Genomic DNA, 23189 nt, shown 5'->3' with positions numbered 1-23189 from the left:
GCTTGATAGAAGCTCTTCCTCTGTAACCTGGAATACAAAATCTGTGACAACTACAGTTTTGTGGGAAAGGGATTTGCTGTATTTCTACTGTTGGATGTGAAAGATTCTCATGTGGGTCTCATAAATGTCCTGAGCAATCACCCAAACTTCTCTCAGCCCTTTGGATGGCAGAGAACTCTGTGCCTCACTGATTCTCAAATGAATAATTCTAACAAGAAGGCTCATTCTAGTGTGTTGCGGGTTTTGCTTATGATTATAAATAGTAAGGATAACACCAGATATGTGGATGTTTTAACAAATGCTCAATACTAGAACACTTACATATTCCTGGTCCCATCCTTTACCTGTCAGCTATCATGATTTCTGAACTGATCACTTCAAAAACCATTAAATTGGATAATGGACGAAGTGGGTTCTCATCCAGGGGTTTGAGCATTGATGTTTACTTAGGGCAAATTTCTACCAGCATGAGAAACTTCATAGTGAGTGTGTGTTTGTGTGTGTGTTTGTGTGTATGTTTGTGTGCATGTGAGGGAAGCTGTATAAGAGTTCAAAAACTCCTTTTCCTGCATCTTCGCCAGCACACTTGTTGTTTGTTGATTTATTGATAATAGCCACTCTGATGGGTGTGAGGTGATATCTCGAAGGAGAACACTTGTATACTGTGGGTGGGAATACAGATTGGTGCAGCCACTGTGGAAGAACCTCAGTAGATCTTCAAAAAATTAAAAATGGATCTGCCTTTTGACTGATGCAGACACCGGCCCGCAGTGTCCATGTCACTATGGATGAAATGAGACATTCACACAGACTGCCGAGTCCGGTGGAGGAAGAGGGACAGCATGGCTTTTCTCTCAAGGGGAGCAAAAAGCCTCGGCCCTTACCATGACTGGACTTTATTGGGTTTCTTGGCCCATTACATGATGATCCTCATTTACTATGCACAGGTTGCTTTAAGTGGTTACCTTTCACAGACAACAAAGGAGCCAATGTTGCTAAACACATCACAGAAGAGGGATATTTGCAAATGAAAAGGGCAAAAGTGGTTGGACCGGTTACACTGGTCCTAGGAAGGTTTAGCATGAATTTTAGGAAGTTATTTTGCAGTAACTGTTTGCCACAAATCCGAGTAAGGGCGTTCCCAGCAAAAGCAAGACTCAAAGAGGCCGAGGCACATTGCAGGCCTGATGACCCACAGGAGCACCTAACCATGGGTGTGGGTCCTGTGCATCTCCAAGTGGGAGCTGGGCCCATGCCATATAGAACAGTCTCTTCCATTTGACCAAGCCATCCTACTTTGGGGAATATATCTGAAGGAACCCAAAACACTAATTCAAAGAACATAAGCACCCCATATTCATTGCAGTGTTATTTGCAATTGCCAAGATAGGGAAGCAGCCCAAATGTCCATCAGTAGATGAGTGGATAAAACAACTATGCAACATTTACACAATGGAATTCTACTTGGCTGTAAAAAAGAAGAAAACTTTACCCTTTGCCACAGCATAGATGGACTTGGACAGCATTGTGTTAAATGAAGTAAGCCAGTCAGAGGAAGGCCAATACCATAAGGCTTCACTCATGTGGGGAATCTAATGAACAAACTTAACTAACAAGGAAAATACAGACAGACTCATGGATGGAGGACAGGATGACAGCTGTGGTGGGGGTGGCCTCAGGAGGTGGAGGAACGGAGCAAAAGGGGAAAAGGACGCGTGGACATGGACACCCATGTGGTGACTGTTGAGGGGAGGGGATATAAGGGGGCTAAATGGAAATGAAAAAAATACAATAAAAATTTTAAAAAGAGTTCAAAAACTCTGTCCATTGCATAAATTTTAAATTTCTAAAATAACATGTATAGGCAATTAAGTAGGTTAATGGTAAACCTGGAAAAATTGAGATGTTATGACATTATTTGTACATATATGAAAAGGGAATAGGAAACACCTGTAAAAATTACAAACAATTTCCCACCCCCACCCCCAAACTGCCACCTCCATTTATTTTACTTTATTTCTGTGGAAATATTTCTTAACAGTTGGGATTTTTGAATTCTCCAAGTCACTTTGCATTCTGTAATCTGGTGCACGTAGTAGGAGGCACCCTTAGTGTTTATGATGGTTAATTTTATGTATCCATTTGATTGGCTACAGGGTTTCCCGATTAAGCATTATCTCTAGGTGTGTCTGTGAGGCTATTTCTGGGTGACCTTCGCTGACCTTGGTGGACTGAATGAAGCAGAACACCTTCTCCAGGGTGGCTGGGTGTCATCCATTACACCGAAGGACTTGATAAAACAAAAGACAAAGAAACTAGGAGTTCACCCTTTTCTCCTGCCTAAGGCATGAGCTGGGACATTTCATTTCATCTTCTCCTGCCCCTAGGATTCACACCCTCAGCTCCCTGCTTCAAAGGCTTATGGACTTGGGCTGAGTCACACTGCTCGCTTTCCCAGGTCTCTCACTTGCAGGTATGTATCTCCTACTGGTTCGGTTTCTCCGGAAAACCCTGATGAATTCATTGTCCTTCCTCGATACGAAAATCCATCACAATTTGATGCTCCAGTTTCTCAGCAAAACAAAAAGGACCTTTCCAGCCAAGCTTGCAGGTAGGTGTCCCTGAGAAAAAGGGCTGATTTCTCTTTAGTTATGAAATAAGAAGAAGCAAAATTTTATAAACATATTTTAAAGTGACTTTATATAATTTATACCTCTAATCTCTTTAATAACCTCAATAATCTGTAATTTTATCTCTAATTTGGCAATGTAGAAATTGGGGCTTGGCGAGACTGTTATTTGTCAATGATCTCTAAGGTAATTAAAAGAAGGGTCATATTCAAAGTGAAGTCTATGATTCCCAGTCTAGTGTTCTTTCTATTTAGCCATAATCGGCGATGTTATTTCTCTCTTTGGCACTTGATATAAGTTGACTGAATTGTTGTTACTTTACAGAGTTAAACTTCAAATACACTAATGCTCAAATAACTCTATTTAGCTGAATAGACTTATCCAAGTAATTATATTCGTTTTTATTATAATGATGATATTGAAAAAGTTACATTTGCACCTCTAACATGTGACTCTAACATGTGACATGGATAGTAATAACTAAACCCAGTCTTCTCACTGACTTTTGGGGAAACCAGGCAACGCATTGGAGGGCTGCACTTTGGTACAGGTGGAATGGTCCTTACGGGAAACAAATTGTTCAACTTGAGAGTTACAGAAAGAGTTATCATTATTCGACATATGATTTAAATCACATATATTCTCATGATATTATGGGCAAACCTGCATGGCTGGGGTGGAAAAATGTAGTTGAACAGGAAAACATATGTGAGAGACTGGAGAAAGAAGCATAAAGAGACCTGATGGTGTGCATGTGTGTGTGCGTGTGTGTGTGTGTGTGTGTGTGAGAGAGAGAGAGAGACAGGGAGAGAGAGAGAAACGCAAGAAAGAAAGATCAGTTGGAGAAAAGTAGACTTTCAAACTTCTACAGATTTAGTGAAAAACAAGAGATCCCCGAGGAATTCTTCAGGTGCTAAATGTGTATGGAGAAATGACTTATTTCAGACAATTACTCCAGACCTTCAGAGGGATTGGCTCCCTCTGCTACACAATTTCGAAAGCCCATGCTTGACTTTCACAAGCTAGCTTGCGGAGGGTACTTAACCTGTTGTGATACGGCCCAGGGGTCGACGAATGCTTTAGAGTCAGGCAGTGGGAGTCCTGGTCCTGTCACTGGTGAAGAGCTTCAGTGCAAGTCACTGAAGCTCCCAGGCCTCAGTCTGACTTTACCTAGCTCATTACCTCGTCTGTAAGGTGGCAACGGCAATGGCGTCTCCTCTTAGGGCGATTGTGAGGACCCAAGGAGGCGCTTCATGTAAAACGTGTAGAGCTCAGCACGCAGTAAGTGCTCAGTAAGTCATTTATCATTATTATGGGCTGTGCAAGGCTTCCATTATTTGTAATGCACACATTTAGTGAGTTTCCTAAGTGTTTACCATATAGACCATAAGCAATAATATCTGCTTGCCTTATCGAACACGGTTAATACCAGGCTTCCTTTTGCTTTCTCCTCAAAGTTTAACATAAAATATAGTTCACAGACCATAAAAATAGAGTCTTCATACAAAAACATTTTAAATGTTTATAGTAATAGCCTATGCCATATTTACTTTCCTAGAGAGACACGATGCATGCTTCAACAATAACTTTATCCTCCACCACACTGACAGGGTCTGTTTGCTCCTCCCATGGTTGCTTTTCCCAAGGCCAGGGGTGCTAATTATGCCCATTAGACAGAGTGGGGAAACCAGGGCACAAAGTCAGGACAACCTGACCAACAACAGAAGAATCCTTGTGATGTGTGCATTGGTTTTTTGGAACTTCAAATTGCTTTCTTCTCCCTTCAGGCAAATAAGGCAACAAGAGAGACAATGGGCATTTTCACCCTGTCATTACCAAGATATGGAACTCATACTACTTGTAATTAAAAATTCTTTAAATAGATTTCAGTTGACAATACATGTGTCCATGTGTTGGGAACCACCCTGCCTGGTTTCAGGAACTGTAACTGCCCCCCATGGCTAAGTGAGTGACCTCCCGAATGCGGGCCACAGGAGACAAAGCTTGTCTCTGGCAGCAAGCGCTGCTTCTGCTTCTTTCCCTGCCCCCAAAGCATGGTCGATGTCCATGGCAGGTACGACCCCTCAGAGAGGGGCAACCTAGGCCAGACACACTCACTTGGGAGGCCATCATGGAAGGACTTGGTGGGGGGGTGGCTGCAACAAAGAGGGATTGATGGACCCTCACCCCCCTGGCTATTGTGACATAGCCTGAGTCCCCATTTCTGTCTTGGGGGAGAAACAATTGCTGGCTCTAATCCACTTAAGCCTAAAAGCCTATGATGGGGAAGGCAGTGCAGCCCTGTGCTGGAAAGAGTGGGTATCTGGGGTAAATCAGGCCTAAGAAAGAATATGTAAAAATCTGTGAAACCTGCTTTGCTTAGAATGCTCTCATTTAAATGATAAGGGTCCAAGCAAGAAGTTTGTTTCTCAAAGTTTTAGGCCTTGTTAGCTATCTGACCCTGACTGAGCATAAGCCCTCATAGTTCTTTGAATGATATCTATTATTTTATCCTTACCTGTATTCTCGTGCAAACAAACCCAATAAAAGCCCCTTGAGCAGGCGGCTCTTGGCCCTTCCTCTTTGAGGGATTGGCCACCTTTCCTCCCCAAGCAGATCACATCATGTCTCTGTCATGTTTACTCTCATCTGTGGCACATGAGGGGACTTGCAAGGAAAGTCGCCCCCACATCCATGCTTTTGATTTCTGTATGTCATTAAACACACATCCCCCCATTGTCAAATTAACGGCCTCTAGTGTTTTTCTACAAGTTCAAATAATGAAAGGTGGTGTGGCCATGATACAAGAGATTTGAAAAAAATAGAACATAATTGAGAATTGAATTATTGCTCACGATCATGAGGTGACATATTCACAAAAGACAATGTTAGGAATAGGGTAAAGTATAAAAGAAAATAATCACGTTTTTGCTCCAATTCTATAACCTCTCCATAAGTTCAGCTTTGTTCAGTTATTTTATAGTGCTCTTTGATTTCTGTTCAGAAATGACTAATTGGTGTGTAAACCTTGTGAATTAGATTACCATAAAGATAAATTGCCTGCTTTTATTCTTGTGGGTATGAGTCCTGGCTCCATATTTTTTTTGCAGAAAAAATTTGATTTCTTTGCTGTAAATGTGCTTTGCTCTCAGAAAAGAAGCCTCTGTGCAAATTCATTGTGTCGCATCCAAGTTCCTTTTCTGTCTCTCACTGAAAAACGGAGGCCTGGCCCCATTACAAGAAAGGTAGACAGAGACGAATGTGACCTTTGTACTCCGTTTCTAACTTGCTTCTGGAGTTGAACATAAAAGGCGTGTTTGACTAGCCAGAAAAGCACAGTGCCTTTGGTAGTTGAGGTAATACTGCCTGTGACTGTAAAGTTCGTCTTACTCACCTAATTTCACTACCAAAAATCCTTTCACATGGTCATTCCCTGTCACTCTATGCTTTCTTTCAGCAATAGTGTTACTTTTGCGTTGAGTTCTTTCTTAGTTTTCCATGTTTTAACATCGGTCACAACGCTTTACAAAGTAGATGGTACTTGCTTCAGAAAAAAATTTTTTTGCTTTTAAATTTAGGAGGAGATGGAGAAAAAGCAATTAAGATTGAGTTACCTTTTTGTATGGCCTTTTTAGGGTTGCTGTAGCAATTTATATAAACTTGGTGACTTAAGTTTAGAAATCTGTTCTCTCACAATTCTGAAAGCTTGAAGTCCGAAACCAAGGAATGAGGGAGGCCACCCCCTGCCCTGGACGCTCTAAGGGAGGAGACGTCCTTGCCTTTCCTTGCTGCTGGTGGCTGCCAGGGGTCTCCCCAGATGCACCTCCCCAGGCTTTGCCTCTGTCTTCACGTGACTTCCTCCTCTTCTCCTTCTGTATCTCCATCCTGTGCCTCTTACAAGAATACATCCTTGAATTTACAGCCTATGTAAGAATCTGGGACAATCTCACCTATAGATCCTTAACTTAATTATATTTGCAAAGACCCTTCCTCCAAGGAAGGTCACATGCACAGTTTCCGGGAGTTAAGAGGTGGACATAACTCGTGAGGTTCCCCATTCAAACCACTACACCTTATAAAGAGACATATCTAAGGAATCAATAGTTCCTAAAATGTCACTTTGTTGTTAATTGTTAAAAAGGTGACGTTCACTCAAATGACATGCTATGTTGACATTCACTTAAATGCTTGTAAAAGAATATGATCCCTTAGCTCATAACACCGGGACTTCTCAGGAACACTCCAGCTGCCAGCACAAATATTTAATCTCTACTAATAAAAGGAGTTTACTCATGATGTTTAAGGGGTGAAAGCCGGCTTTTTTATGTCTGCCTTTAGTTCTTATTTACATAAATTAACATACAATGAAGCAGCAGAAATACAACCCAACTTGCTGTGCTTTTCTTTTAATGATTTATAATACAACCTCCTAGTTCCCAACTAATGGCCATTTTCTTTTTATTCTCATGAAACAGTAAAATGCTTAGTTTAGGGAAAGGCCATTCCTATTGAGTGAGCAGAATTTAAGACAACATAATATTACCAAGTATGGATAAAATAGTCTAAGATTTAGGCTCTGTACAATGAAGGGCCCCTCTCAAATGATTATGTTAAATAAAGTAGGTAATTTTCATATTGGATATTCTAACTAATTACTTAATTAACTGATTAATATGTTTCAGGGTAGACATTGCTAGAAATAATAGATTGTATTTGATTGCTATCCTTCATTTTCTAATTAATCTGTACTAGTCTCAAGACTAGTATATGTGCATTTTTACAATGGAGTATTGATCATTAAAATACCCCCCCACACAACCACACTTTCAGGGCACCTGAAAAACAGAGACAATTTGGATACACTATCAAATGAACTAACTTGCCATATTAAAGGTGAACTTCTTTAAATTCTTAACTTTATAAGATTTAATAATCTAAATCTTAACTATTTTCCACAGTCAGCTCTCTCTGTACCATCATCCTCAAAACAATGAAAAATGCCCAGCATAGTCCTAAGAAGGAACAAAATTCATATCATCACAAGACACTCAGATACAGTGAGAAAGACTGAATGCAAAGACAAGATGGTGGGATAAGCCAGGAGCCATTCCACTGTGTATTGAGTCAGGATTCTCCACAGTCATTAGGGTTTCAGAAGACAGACTTTGACTGTCTGAAGTCAAGCTTCTCCAGGAGCTTGACCTGGAGAAGCTCTGGATGTTGAACAAAGCACTTAAAGAAAATACCCAGGGTAAAAGGCACAATAGACCAGTACTGCCTGGGATTAATTACATAATGATGGGTTAATCACTTTCTTTACAGGGTGAGGGGGAAAAGAACACTTACCAATAACTATCTTACACGAACAGTGGAGTAGTGGCTATGTCCCATCACTAAACTGCACATTAGGAAGACCAAATGTGGACATCAAAGACCATTGCAATGTAGTTTCAGCTTCCTGTGTAATCCTGGATTCCAGTTTTCCAGGACTTTTTTGAATAGGGAACATTATTTTTGCATAACAATGGACATATGGTGATGAGAAGAAAGGCTAGGTGGTGGGTAAGACTCACGGAGTTGCTAAATAATTTGCACACATGTTATCAGCACTTGGATATCAATTAGTACCTTAACAAAATGACCATTAAGTACACAATGTATATCCTTAGAATTACTCAGGAATGGGGGAATCCAAGAACAATGAGTTTCGATTTTGTTCCCTCCCAAAACTTGCCTTCAAGTTATCTCTATTTATTATTCCTGCAACTGCCTTATATGAATTTTCACTCACCATGAAGTTGATTTGTTCACTAGACCTTACACCTCCCTTGCTTTCCACTGACTTTGCAGTCTTGTATATATCACATCATGTCTTTTCCCATAAAAATAAATCCTGCCCATCCTTAAAATCAAAGTTTCATGCCAGTATTGCTACCAATATCATAGGTAAGTAACACTTCAACTGACCAAAGCAACTACCATTCTTACAGAAAACTTTGACCTCATTTTTTCTTTCCAAAAAATAATTTTTATATTTATCACATAAACCTAGAATGTGTCAGGGAATATGCCTTACATTTCTAAGTATCTCTCCCAATCCTTAACATGGTGTCTTATGCTTAACAGTTAATCAATATACAATTATATGCAATATAGGGAAACAATTGGTAAGAAATGATAAACCACTTGGTCTTCAAACACACTATCTACCATAAGAGATCTTGTGTTTTGTTTCATTTTTTGATAAAGCAACTGCTTGCACTATGAAAAATTCATCCATTTGGTGTTTTGACTCATGTTAACTAAATGGCCAAACTTGTTTGAAAATGAAATTATGATTCAGATAATGTGCATTATGTTATATTGAATTCACTTACATCTGTAAAAGAAAAGCATTGAAATCTACTCAGGTGAATTTCAAAGGGATTATGAAATGCTAAGAAAAAAGAAGAAGATACATTGTTCTTTGGATTCATTACCATTTTTACTCTAATCATAACATGTAGAACATAGATACTGGGCAAACATTATGACAGGGATGCAGCAAAGGTAAGATGCCCATACACTCAAATCTGAGATAAACAACAGACATCACATATCCTTGTAGAAATTCCATTAGAATCTCCTCATTAAAACTGTCAGAGTAAAATTGTAAAATTACTGATATTAACTTGAAAATAAGCTGGGACGCCCTGTGTAAAGAACAAAATTGCAAAGTAATAACAACACGGTAAGTTGACTTTCTCCTAGAAGTGCTTTACATCATGCAAGATACAGTTTTTCAATGATCTGTGATGATCCGCAGTTGGAAATAGAGCTGGAGTTTGTGTTCATTATTGCTTCACTATAGTTAAATGCTCTGAATAAGACAGCTGGAGATAAAGACGGGGTAAATGTACACTCCTTCCTTATTTTCTTTACCACTGAAGGACTTATTTCTATAGGTATTTTGTTACCAGGTTTTTCAAACTTCGGTTCAAAAATCATTTTCATCATTCTTCTCACATCCTGCTTCAAAAAATACAAAGCAGAATTTTGTTAACCGACACCTATAATGTACTTCATTTAAAAATAATAGAACATTCTCTACATGGTGCTTATTCATTTTTTATTCATGAATGTCAATGATTCTTGAGGCTGCTGAAGTGCATTGATTTTTCTGATTTAAAATGTTTGCATGTCATAAGCTCGAAACTTCTATATTCCATGCAGGATGGAATTAGTTTTTGATGGGAGGGGTGATGCTAAGGTTAACATTATAATTTACATTGTATTCACTGAACTCAGAATGCACTCTGGGAGTTATAAAGGTTCATTTCTCCACAGGCTAAGAGATCCATTTCTAAGAGCACTCAAGTTAAATTTATCTCCAAAAATACAATATGACAGTTAGGGCTCATTTTTGATGAGATCCGTGACAGAAATCAGGGAAAAGATATAATGCAGTCTGGCATTTTTGGTATTTTTGAAAAGTTAAAATTGTGGCATACTGAAATAATTGTTTATTAGAGGACTTCAGTGCTGTTCAATACAAATTCATAGGGACCTGATTTACCCTTCTTCCTGGATCAACTTCCCAAAACCAAAGTTTTCAGGTGTTGGACACCAGGCAGATCAGATGAGTGGTACCCCAGGAGAAGAGAAACAAAGTCAACCCACCCGTTCCCTGACCTTATTGCCTGCAGAAATTGCTCAGGCTGCAGAAGAGAAAGGGGAGACCTTGACGAGCTCAGCGGAGCATACAGAGCTGGGAGTCTGAGACCAGCAAAGCAACTGAAGTTTGTGAGGGAGGGCACCAGAGAGCAGAGAAATGCACAGAAGGGGAGTTCTGGGGGTCTATGGGGGATCCCTCTTGAGTCTCCACTGGAGTATTTTATCAGTGAATGTTATAAAGAAATCTTTCAAGCCTGGGGAAGGAATAAGCAATATTAGCAAGAAAAAAATATTTGGTGCTCACTCAGGGCTAGGAATAAATGGATTTCCAAAGCCAGATTAAGAAAAATTTACATAATTTATGGAAATGTAGGTACAGTACTTAGAAGGTATTGCCTTAATAGTAGGGCAAATTAGCCTCATGCTAAAGGAGGGTACCAGTGCTCCAGTACCATGTAATAGCTTAAAAACAAACCTCAAGAGGTTCAAAAATTTTCCAAGTAACTTGACTGCATTCTAGAATAAACCACAAAAATATCCAGCATCACAAAAATTAAAAAAAACAATCTCTTAAAAACATATGTGCAAAAAGTATATCATATGAGTTATGTTACATTGAATTTGTCTATACCTTTGAAAATGTAGAAAAATACAACCCATAATGAAGAGAAAAAAATAATAAATAGAAAAAGATCCACAATGACATACATAAAAGAATCTACATACATGAGCATTTCTTATGTTCAAGAAGGTAGAAAAAGTTTGAGTATATTCACTAGAATATAGATTATCTAGAAAACACTCAAACCAAACTTCTAGAGATAAAAACTATCACGTGTAATATGAAAAACACAATAGATGAGATTAAGATCAGGTTAGCCACTTTAGGGGGTAACGCACGTTATTGGAGACCTAGTAATAGAAACTATTAAAAATCAAACACACAGAGAAAATAAATAAAAATAATAAACAAAGAATCAGTGAACTGAATACAGCCCAACACACCAAACATATGTGTAAATGAAGAGCCTGACTATGAGGAGTGAGCGTGCAAACAATGAAAACTACTTGAAAAATAATGGTCTACAAACAATTGCCCAAATTTGAAACCTATGAACCCACCAATCCAAGAATCTCGGCAAACCTTAAGGAGAAGAAACATAAAAAACAGCACACCGAAGAGGCTATCTTTACCCCATTTTATGTTACTGCCCCCTTTGTCGAATATTAATTGACTGTAGAGAGTTGGGTTTATTTCTGGGTTCTCTATTCTGTTCCATTGGTCTATGTGCCTGTTTTTATGCTAGTACCTGGCTGTTTTGATTACAGTGGCCTTGTAATACAGTTTGATATCAGGATTGTGATCCCTCCTACTTTGTTCTTCTTTCTCAACATTGCAGCTGCTATTTGGGGTCGTTTATGGTTCCATATAAATTTTTGCAGTGTTTGTTCTATGTCTGTGAAATATGCCAGTGGTACTTTAATAGGTATTGCATTGAATCTATAAATTGCTTTGGGTAGTATGGCCATTTTGATGATGTTAATTCTTCCAATCCATGAACACGGTATATGTTTCCATTTGTTTGTGTCTTCCTTGATTTCCTTCTTTAGTGTTGTGTAGTTTTCTGCATACAGGTCTTTTACCTCCTTGGTTAGATTTATTCCCAGATATTTTATTTTTGTTTTTGCTATATTGAATGGGATTTTTTTCTTGATTTCTCCTTCTGCTGTTTGATTTTTAGTATACAAAAATGCCTTTGATTTCTGGATATTGACTTTGTAACCTGCTGTTTTGCCAAATTCATTTATTAGTTTCAGCAGTTTTTTGGTAGAGTCTATAGGATTTTCCATGTACACTATCATGTCATCTGCAAACAATGGCAGTTTTGTTTCCTCCTTTCCAATTTTAATGCCTTTTAGTTCCTTTTCTTGCCTGATCACTGAGGCTAAAACTTCCAATACTATATTAAATAGAAGTGGTGAAAGTGGACAACCTTGTCTTGTTCCTGATCTTAGTGGAAAAGCTTTTAGTTTTTGCCCATTGAGTATGATGTTGGCTGTAGGTCTTGCATATATGGCCTTTATTATAATGGTGTTACAAGAACTGGACAGCTACATGCAAAAAAATGAAACTCGAGCACCAACTTACACCATACACCAAAATAAATTCAAGGTGGATAAAAGACTTAAATATAAGCCGTGACACCATTAAAGTCCTGGAGGAGAACATTGGCAGGAAAATCTCAGATATTTCACACAGCAACATTTTTACTGATATGTCCCCTAGAGCAAGAAATATAAAGGAAAATCAGACTTGATTTTCAGACTTCATTTACACATATGTAAATCATACCTTTACAAATGGGATTTCATCAAAATAAAAAGCTTCTGCGCAGCTAAAGAAAACAGCATTAAAATAAAAAGAACCGACTGTATGGGAAAACATATTTGCCAATAATACTTCAGACAAAGGTTTAATCTCCAAAATATACAAAGAACTCACACGACTTCACTCTAAGACAACTAACCCAATTAAAAAATGGGGAAAGGACTTGAACAGACAATTCTCCAAGGAGGACATACAGAGCTTCCAGAGACACATGAAGAGATGCTCAATATCGCTTGCTATTAGAGAGATGCAAATTAAAACCACAATGAGATACCACTTTACACCAGTCAGAATGGCTATCATAAACAAAGCAATAAACAACAAATGTTGGAGAGGGTGTGGGGAAAAGGGGACTCTGGTACACCGTTGGTGGGATTGTAGACTGGTACAACCATTATGGAAAACAGTATGGAATTTTCTCAGAAAACTAAAAGTGGACCTGCCCTTTCTCTCAGCAATTCCACTGCTAGGATTGTATCCTAAGAACCCTAAAACACCAATCCCAAAGAACATATGCACCCCAGTGTTCATAGCAGCACAATTTACAATAGCCAAGAGTTGGAAGCAACCTAGGTGCCCGTCAGTAAATGAATGGAGCAAAAAACTATGGTACATATACACAATGGAATTCTATGCAGCAGAAAGAAAGAAGGAGCTCCTACCTTTTGCAACATCATGGATGGAACTGGAAAGCATTATGCTGAGTGAAATAAGCCAGGTGTTGAAGGACAAATACCATATGATCTCACCTTTAACAGGAAGCTAAACAACAAAACAAACAAGCAAGCAAAATATAACCAAAGACACTGGAATAGAGAACAGGCTGACAGTGACCAGAAGGGAGGGAATTTCAGGGGAAATAGAGGAGGAATTTAGAGGAACATATATAAAGGATACATGGACAACAACTGAGAAAGGTAGAAATGGGAGGGAGGGGGCAGTATGGGAGATGGGATGGGATGGGAGTAATAGACAGAATACTGTACTTAAAAAATAATTAAATAAATTAAAAAAATAAAAATTAAAAAAATAAAAAAAAAACTAAAAAACACCACACTGAGACATCATAATAAAAGTATATAAAAGTAGTGGCAAAGAAAAAAATCTTCAAAACATCCATAGAAAAAAGGCATATATGCATAGGTAGAAGGAATGATTCTAGTGGTCTTATTGGAAACAAGGCAGTATTAGAGATGGTCAAGTATAATGATACCACTGAAAATACTGAAATTTAAAACATTGTTGACCTATAATTCCATCTCCAATGCAAATGTATTTTAAAAAACTAAGGGAAAATGGAAAATTTTTAGATTTCCAGAAATGAAAAAATTAATTACCACTTAACTCCATTACAAAGCAGTCATCCGAGCATAGAGAAAAATGATACCAGTTCAAAATTTGTATTAGCAAAAAAGGAATGAAGAGCAACTAAAAATGCTAACTATGTACTTAGATATAAAATACATCATTATTCTTGTTTTTTAACCTTTAAAAATATTTGATTATATACAGAAAAACTAATAGCAATATACTGTGAACTTTGATAATATTTCTGTAAGGTAAATAGTGATAAGTCAAAGATGCATCTATGAATTTAAAGCAACCACTACAGAAGCAATACAGTCATAGTGGATGATCCCACAAAGAATGAAAGATAAGTGATTTAAAAATACTTAATGCCACCCACAATGCAGAGAGAAACAAAAAGACCACAAAGAATGTATGGGACAACAGATTCAACAAAACACACACACACACAAACAGCAAGATGGCACATATTTATAAACCCAGTCATATCAATATTCACATTAAATGTAAATGGTCTAAACACCTCAATTAAAATTCAGAGATTTTCAGACTTGATTAAAAAGCTAGACCCAACTATATGCTGCCTACAAAAACCCATGTTAGCCCTGGCTGGTGTAGCTCAGTGGATTGAGTGCAGGTCTGCAAATCAAGGGATCGCAGTTCAATTCCCAGTCAGGGCACATGACCGGGTTGCAGGCCAGTTCCCATCAGGGGACGCACAGAGGCAACCATACATTGATATTTCTCTCCCTGTCTCCTTCCCCTACCCTCTAAAAGATAAATAAATAAAAATTAGAAAAAAACCCGCACTTTAACTATAAGTACAAATACAGTTTTAAAGAAAGTAATGAGAAATATGTATCATGATAATATATAAACAAAAATAGGCTGGAGTTATTATTAATGTCAGACACGAGGTAAGTTACAGAGCAAAGACTATTACTACTGATAAAGAGTAATAGTTTACAAGTGACAAAGTGATTAATTCATCTAGAGGACATGGTGCTAAATAATTATGCACTTTATAATAGATCCTCAACTCACATGAGGGCAGAAACTGGTAGAGCTAATAGGAAGAAATTAATCCATGAGTATAACTGTTTAATAAAGCCAGATGCTCAGACAACTCTTTTTCTGCCTTTTGCCTGTAAGTCAGTTCTAACCCTGGCTCACAGGAGCGTCATTCTCAGCCCTCTGATTAAACTCTGAGACTAATATATGGAGCCAGAGGTTCTATTCGATCAGAAATTTTGTGACTGTGTCCTATCTCGGTATGTTATATTATGCTGTTGTTGGATTAGAGAGATGTGATTTTCTCCCAGAAAACCTTGTTTCTGCATGTGGAAAATGGAACTCCTTTGCAGCAATGTGTAGCAGTTTCATGTCAGGCTCAGATTTGAGCCCAGCTTCCTCTCTCCGTACTGAAGAGCCAGGTCTGTGCTGTTTACGACAAAGTTGATCTGAGTGTATTAGTGTAACATGTAACTTCTTCATTAAAAAATTAGCTTTGACTTATCCTGTTTACTTTAGTTCTCTTGATGTCTTCCCTTATTTGAAAAATAGAGATGATTCCTGACACTGACAGAAATTCATAAAATGAAGGAATCGATTGGTATTTTCCAAGTACTTGGGAAAAATGCACTGAGTAGCAACCTGTAAACATTAAATGGCATGGATAGATTAAGAAGAGATGTGAATTATTCTGACCCCAATAAAGTATTTTTTAAAAATAATACAGGAGATAAAGGAATAATTTTTGATTGAATGCTTGGATTTAAATGTTGGTAGAACGAGTGACCCACATAACCCTTTATTTCATTAATTTGATTTTAAAAGTGACAACTGAGGTTATAAAATACAAGATTCAATGTGAAACGGTTATAAAGAAAAAGGGATGAATGGACGTGGGAGATCTGGAGATTGCTAATATAAGATACATATATATTTTTCTCCAGTGAGGTCTTTTCTCCTCTAGTTCAATAACAGCATTCATCTTTTGTAAAGAGTCTTCCAAATAGCCTTAGAAAATTCGCCAGGTGTAAGGCAGTGCAGGTGCTTTGGGCCTCAGGGAGTGGAAAGTGAGAAAAGAGTTACAAATAGAATGGTGTGTATTATTAATGAATCACCCTGAGGCTGTCCTTAAAGACTGCTAGAAAATGCCTGTAGGTTTAAAAGACACTAACCTAAAAAAATCATAAAAGATAAAGCCATTCTTGGAGGTACATTCTGAGTAATGATCTTGTGGAATGACCTTTTCTCTTCCCTCACTCCTCCCCAGGCAACCAGTGCTCGTGTTGGGTGTTGAATGAATCTGACTCTATCGCTCAGCATTTTCTCAGCATTACACAGTATTATAGCTGGAACCAGTTTACATGTTGGTCCTTCACAGTGAATTGAATGTCACTGTGTTGTTTATATTTTTTATTGAAGTTAATTAATTTCAGTAAATAAATAATTTCATACATTTGGTGAGTTACCTGAGTTTAAAAAAACTAGGATCTTTAACTATTTTTAAAACTGTATTGGATATAGTCCATGATTTTATTTTTATTTAAAAAAATTTTAAACCTCACCTACAGATATGTTTATTAATTTGAGAGGGAGGAAGGGTGGTAGATGGGGGGGCATGCAGAGAGGCAAGGAGTCGGGGCGGGGGGTGGGGGGGGGAGAGAGAGAGGGACATCGATTGGTTGCCTCCTGTATGTACCCAGACCAGGAATCAAACCCACAATCTAGGCACATACCCTGACTGGGACCTGAATCCACAACCTTTAGATGCGTGGCCGAAGCTCCAACCAACTCACCACCTAGCCAGCCAGTGCAGTAAAGTCCACTATTTTCAAAACTGTATTTGATGTAGTCCACTTTTAGAAAATGAAGATAAACCACAACACTACAGATGTCACGGTTTATAAAAGCACAATTCAACTCCTATGTAACTATATTATATATATTTGCTAAACCACTGGTGTACAAAATAGAAAGAATAACGCCTTATTTGCATGTATAGGTTTTAATTTAAAAAAATGCAAGTATTTAATAATTACTTTTATTACCTCAAGTTAATTTCATAAAAAGGCACATAAGGTAGCGGCATACTGTCCCACTTCACAGATCAGAACCCTGGGCTTGCAGAGTCCCACAGTATGGGGATAAAAAGGCTCCTGTGCCCCATGAGACAGTGACCCATTGTTCGAGACAGCACGCAGACCCTCACTGATAGCATTGGATTCTGAACAAACTTAATCATGAATAGAACACTCATTTTCTTAGTCTTTGTTTTTGTTTACTAAACAGTCCAAATAAAATATTTTCAATTCGTGTTCTAAAAAGGGCTTTCAATAATATTCAGAAATAGGTAATAAATGTATCTTAAGAAGTATTTTCATTGAGACAACACTTCAATATTTTTTCAATAACAATGCAAATTTTGATGCTTAATATGTCCTACAAAGACCAACTTCTTCAGCACCATTAACTCTTTTTAAAATCTGTTAAATCCTTGATACCATAAAATAAAGAATTTAAAATATATCCTTTTCCTACATTTTCACAGAAATACTGTAAGATCAGAGTTTAAATCCCTTTCCCAACATTAAGCATCATGGCAGAAAGAAAATATGGGTCTAAACCCAGAGAGAAAATTCCATCCAATTTCACCTTTATTTACTTTTTAGTATGCTTAGACTATATTTTTAAAATATTAGTCTTTTGAAATCATGCTTTCTATGAAACATTATTGAAAGGGGAACAACAATGAAAGCAAATAATAATTGAATATTCATAAAAATAACTCAAAATATCTTTCTGTAAGGGGGTTAAAATACTTCAAAAGAAGTAATGATACAGGGTGCAGCCAAGGGGGGGTGGTGGTGCAAAGAAAGATTTGGAATGGTGTCCAGAACTCAAAGTGTATAGGAATATTGGAGAGACATATAAGATGTTCTCAGGTGTCAGGTGGGGGAAGTGACAAATGGAGCAGGGCCATTGAGAGCTGTTTTGCATAGCAACAGTTTTGCAGCTAACCTCTGGCATGGTCATTTAACATATCTACAACCTTTAACTGGTTTCATAGATATGTTAAATAGCTGTGGCCAAGTTCTGAGCCAGGGAGAAGTGAGTAGCTTTTACCCAGGATGTAATTGGGGGCTGATCCTCTGAGACAGTGCCTGTGAGAGAGTCATGTGGCTTTAGCAGAGTGAGGACCCCCTCTTGGCCAGGTGAGGGGGAGAGCCACGCTGTTTTGGAAAGATGTAGACCCCTGTGGCCTTTAGGAGAGAGAGCCACGCGGTTTCAGCAGAGTTAGGCCCCCTCTTGCAGTCATGAAAGAGAGAACTGTGTGGTTTCAGCAGAGTTCAGACACCCTTTTTCCCAGGTGAAAAGGGAAAACCACGCAGCTTTGCCAGAATGGAGATCCCTGTGACCAGGTGAAGAAGACACACGCTTTTGGTGGAGTGTGGACCCCTGAAGCTTTGGTAGAAGAGGCCCACACGGCTTTGGGGTGCTCCCTTTGGCCGAGTGGCCTGGAAATTAGGAGAGACTTTGACTAGAACTTGGTACAAAGGACTCTTGCCAGTGGAAGGTGCCGCATGACTTTGGATTAATTGGAGATCCTGCCTGGACAGGCGACACAGCCCACAGTGACAGCGACCTGAAAAATGGACAAGTGCTCTTTTCCTGATTTATGGTACCCAGAGTTGGGACAGTCGGAGAAGTGAGTGCTGTCTGTGTATGTGTATGTGTAAGTGTATACCCTTAAAGACTTTGATATTTTAATGGAGATGTTAGGCCTGAATAGCATTAAATAAACATTTCGTTTCCTTTTCACAAATCTCTAGCATCGAGAGATGTCTTTCCAATTGGCAGTGGACAGAAGAGCCCAATAGATATTAGTATACCGTCCTTAGGAGGGGCCTCTGTTTTCTGTAGCAGGTTTTTGGCATCCCTCGGTGGGCCAAGTATTGCCCCCCCACTTGGACCTCTGTTCGGTAACAGTAATAAGTGGTCATTAAAACTCTAAAAGTTTCATTGTACATTCTTTCTTTCATAGGGTAACACCAAATTATAAGAACATTAGTTTAGCATATATCTCTGCTAATCCACATTAGTGACGCTGAAAGATTTTAATGAATTCTCCTTAAGGTATATGTGATAGTTTTCAATGGGCTGATTACACTTGGAAGAACTTAAATCTTTGTAGAAATATATCCTGTGTTAGTTGAATCTTATTTGGAAATATAGTGGCTGTATTCGTACATTTATACATTTTGTTGATTCTTTTCTGACCCTCATGAGATATTTTTTTATGATTTCCATTGCATGAGGGCTTGAATATTATACTTTAAAAACATTTACTCAAATAAATAACTCAAATCTTATTTTATAAATGACTAAATTTTGGTCCGAAATCCAAACTTTAGTCAAAAGTCCTTTCCAAAATGTTTTTTTCCAATTAAATTACATATTCCACAGTCATTTGTGGTTTCTCTAATTAATTTTGTTAACAAATAAGTGTGCAATAATGCTAAACATAAGTCAGATGGTTAATACTCTGTCCAAAAACTGATCTTGTTTTTATCAAGAATTTTCACTATGGAAGCTGTCCAAATATTTTTAACAAGGGACTTGGATTTTGCAGTTCTGCTACAATGGTGTGATCCCCCTTTAGCTCACCTGTCCCACTGATAATGACCATAAACTGTACATACCAAAAAAAAAAGAACACCTCAATCACAAACTATTGTACATGATACCTGAGACTTATACAAAAGTAGGCAGATCACTGAATTAAATAGAAACTTGAAGAAGATAGGAAAAAGAAAGCAGGCGAACAAAAAATAAGAGAAGGGGCAAACAGAAAACAAAATTGTGACCTAAACTCAACTATTTACATAATTACATTAAAGTTTAATGGTCTAAAAATTCCATTAACAGGCAGACATTTTCAGAGTGCTTAAAATAGCAAGGCCCCACTATATACTATCTATGAGAAACAGAGAAACATTAAAATAATGATACAGGTTGGGTGGGTGGTGAACATACAATACAATACACAGATGCTGTATTATAGAATCACATGCTTGAAACCTATACAGTTTTATTAACCAATGTCACCCCAATAAATTCAATAAGAATAAAGACATAGGCTGTAAGTAATGGATAGAACACAAAGATACTTAAGCAACAACAAAACACTGTTTTATTTTATACATTATGGTAAGACATGGGACCAAAAGGAGTACAAGCTGGTAGGACTTAAATAAATGCATATGTACATACAGATGTAGGTATGTGTGTGTGTAATTACTCATTCCAGATACATTTTAAATATCTCAGTGAGATAGGGCCCTATCCCATTTCACCTTCCCAGTTCTTAGGATCAAATGTACCTTGGCAAGGGAAATTTCTTGATTTCTCCTTAAACATTTGGAGAGATTTGCCAGTGTTTATCTCCCCAAAGCTTCGACTTAACTAGACTTGGGGACTCCTGGGGAGTTTCTTTGTGATAAGGAGCACCATTAACAAGGGGACGTGGTGACACAGTGCAGTGTCCTTCACCAGTTCATTCTCAGTCCACGCCACATTCGCTCTGCCAGGAGCCTGTGCAGTGCCACGGGAATCTGTCCCTCTGGTATGTTGCATCGAGAGGAACTGGCAGGGACGATGTATGGTGAATAATGGATAAATGGCAGTCCCCTGACATAGGTTTGACAGCCATAAAATATGAGTTTTGTGATTTCCTTAACCTTCCAACTTGAAGACTGACTGAGAGAGTATTATTTCTAAATGCCAAGACAACAAAAATTGTGAAGATTTTCAGTAGGTGCTTCTCTTATTAGTGTTTGAAGCCACTATAGGGAAAATGGGTCAGTGCAATTTTCCTCTTTGTACTTAAAAATCTTTTCTTGCTAGTGCAAGAGAAGCTATTCAAATTCAAACCAGGCTTTTCCTGACAAAAGCTCTGTGTGTGAGACATTGCAAATTAAGTAGGAACCCCCCCCCCCAAAGGGTTGCACTTGAGGAGGCCAGTGTAATTCACTGCAGATAATACAGTGTTAAATCAGCAGATAGAATCAACTTGACTTCATGAGAATTTTTAAAATTCTGTATAAACCCTGTATATAGCATATGCTTCTTTTATTTCCCTCTGGTGATGATATAATTTCTATTGCACTATGGAAAATCAGAGACAAAATGAATCTGAACTTTTACATAGCTTATTCTTCTCTGAATAAACAGATTTTCAATGAGTTGTTAATATAGCACAATTCAAGTATTGTATTCAATAAACTAAGTACAAGTACAGTAAAAAACTCAAGGATGTGGAACATACTGTGGTGATTGCAGGACTATGGGAGGGGTGGGAGGAGGTGGAGGAGGGTGTGTGGGGATAAACGGTGATGGATGGAGATTTGGGATGGCGAACGCGATAGAGTGTACAGACGATGTGTTGCAGAATTGTGCACCTGAAACCTGTACAATTTCATTAACCAGTGTCACTCCCATAAATTCAATAAAAAGGAAGAGAAATTTAAGTTTTTCATTTTGTTGTTTTACTATCATAATGACATAGCTAGCCATAAAGCTTTCTCTATAAATGCAAAGGAAAAAGAAGGTAATATGACTAAATAATTCAAGGATAAAACTGACAGACTATCTTCCTAGTAAGAAAAAGAAACACATAAAACACGTGTTGACTTTCATTCTATAAGGATTATTTAGATTAGAAGTTTCCATTTATCAGTAAAAGAGATGATCCAATACACTTTTCATATCCTTGCAATACATGGGCAAGCGTACGTGCTAGGGTACCATCCCTGCAAATCTTTCCAGATAGAATTCCCCAATTGAAAATCCAGAGAGGAAAAATCTCTGTGTGTGTGCGTGTGTGTGCAGAGGGACAGAAGATAGAAAAGAAGAATTGTCTTAAGATGTAATATATACTGCAGATTGAAAAATAACATTCCAAATAACTATGGTTTCAAGAAAGAAAATAATTTCAATAAATGATTTATTTCCCTTCATAGAATAAAGAGCACAGCTACTTACCTAGCCTCTCAATGGAATAATATCGCTGTTTGCTATCCACACGCACTGTCTCAGCATAGGGGCTCCCAACTCCGTAGCCGATGATGTAACCCCGCACCACGATGTTGGGGTTCAAGGGAGGAGTCCAACTCATGATGATGCAGTTGGTCTGGGGCCTCACATGAAGCGAGCTTGGCTGGTCAGGGACTTGTGATTCTAGAATTCAAAGGGAGGCATCATCCACCCATGTCATAACAGAACATACAGCAAGGTGCAATTCCCATTTAAACAAGACTTAAAAGCATATGCCATAGAGGCTCACACGGTGCATCGCTTATGCCCCACGCTCCTCCTTGCTTCAGCACATGTTACATTTTTCATGTTTGATTTGACTTTACAGTTTCTTAAGCACAAGAGGGTAATGAATACCTCCCATTCATCTTTATTCTAATATTTTTCTTTGGGCTTTTTTTCCTTCTATTTCTTCTGAGGTATTATTAATAAGGCAATAAATTGAAATAGCATTGACCAGCTTAAAACTAGTTTTCCTCCCTTAAAGCACATTAAAGATTAATGCAATGTTTGAGTTATTTTCCAAAGACAGTGCTGTGCATATATTGTACCGGTCCTCAAGTTGGCCCGGGCACCAAGAATCTTCAGTCTACAGAACTCCAGTAATGGAAGTCTGACTCCCAGAGCCATTCTGGAAGCAAGAGGTCCTTCAGTAAGGAAGGTTCACTGACTGGATGAAACACTGACAAATACAGAACTGACCAATCAACCCCTGCCAGGTTGGAATTCCCTTGTGTTTCCTCTTGCCCCTTGACCCTAAACAACTGACCAAGTTCCGTAAAACCCTCCAATTAAAACCTGCACTGCCAGCACCACCACATGCGATCTCGTTCTCCCGAATCCTTAGAAAAAACTTGTCCAGACACCAGTTTGAGAAGGCAGATTTCAGTCATGCTTCCCATCTCCTTTGAGTCAGTTCAGCATTTAATAAACAAGCTCTTTCTTCTTCCAAAGGCTGGAGTTATCATTTTGGCACCTTGGCACATTGGGCAGTAACACATTGCTTAGTAACAAAATCAAGGTAGGTATAAGAACAAAAGAAAAGAAAACATAATGTCAAAAACTGTCTTTCCCAAGAATTATTTACTTTGATTCAACTAAAAATAAAA

General features: G+C 38.2%; 1 protein-coding gene across 1 annotated transcript in view; it reads right to left on the bottom strand.

Annotated features, from left to right (window-relative positions):
- LOC118980204 (netrin receptor DCC-like) overlaps positions 1-23189 on the bottom strand; it is a 90428-nt gene that overhangs the window by 15344 nt on the left and 51895 nt on the right. The window contains exon 4 of the mRNA XM_037036688.1: positions 22030-22224. Within this exon, the coding sequence (XP_036892583.1) occupies positions 22030-22224 (195 nt within the window). The remainder of the gene's footprint in view (positions 1-22029; positions 22225-23189) is intronic.

Source organism: Sturnira hondurensis, unplaced genomic scaffold (genome assembly GCF_014824575.4).
Source record: "Sturnira hondurensis isolate 20B ecotype Veracruz unplaced genomic scaffold, ASM1482457v3 Scaffold0001872, whole genome shotgun sequence".
NCBI lineage: Eukaryota > Metazoa > Chordata > Mammalia > Chiroptera > Phyllostomidae > Sturnira > Sturnira hondurensis.
The sequence above is the reverse complement of the archived record's forward strand: the minus strand, read 5'-3'. Positions and strand labels throughout refer to the sequence as shown.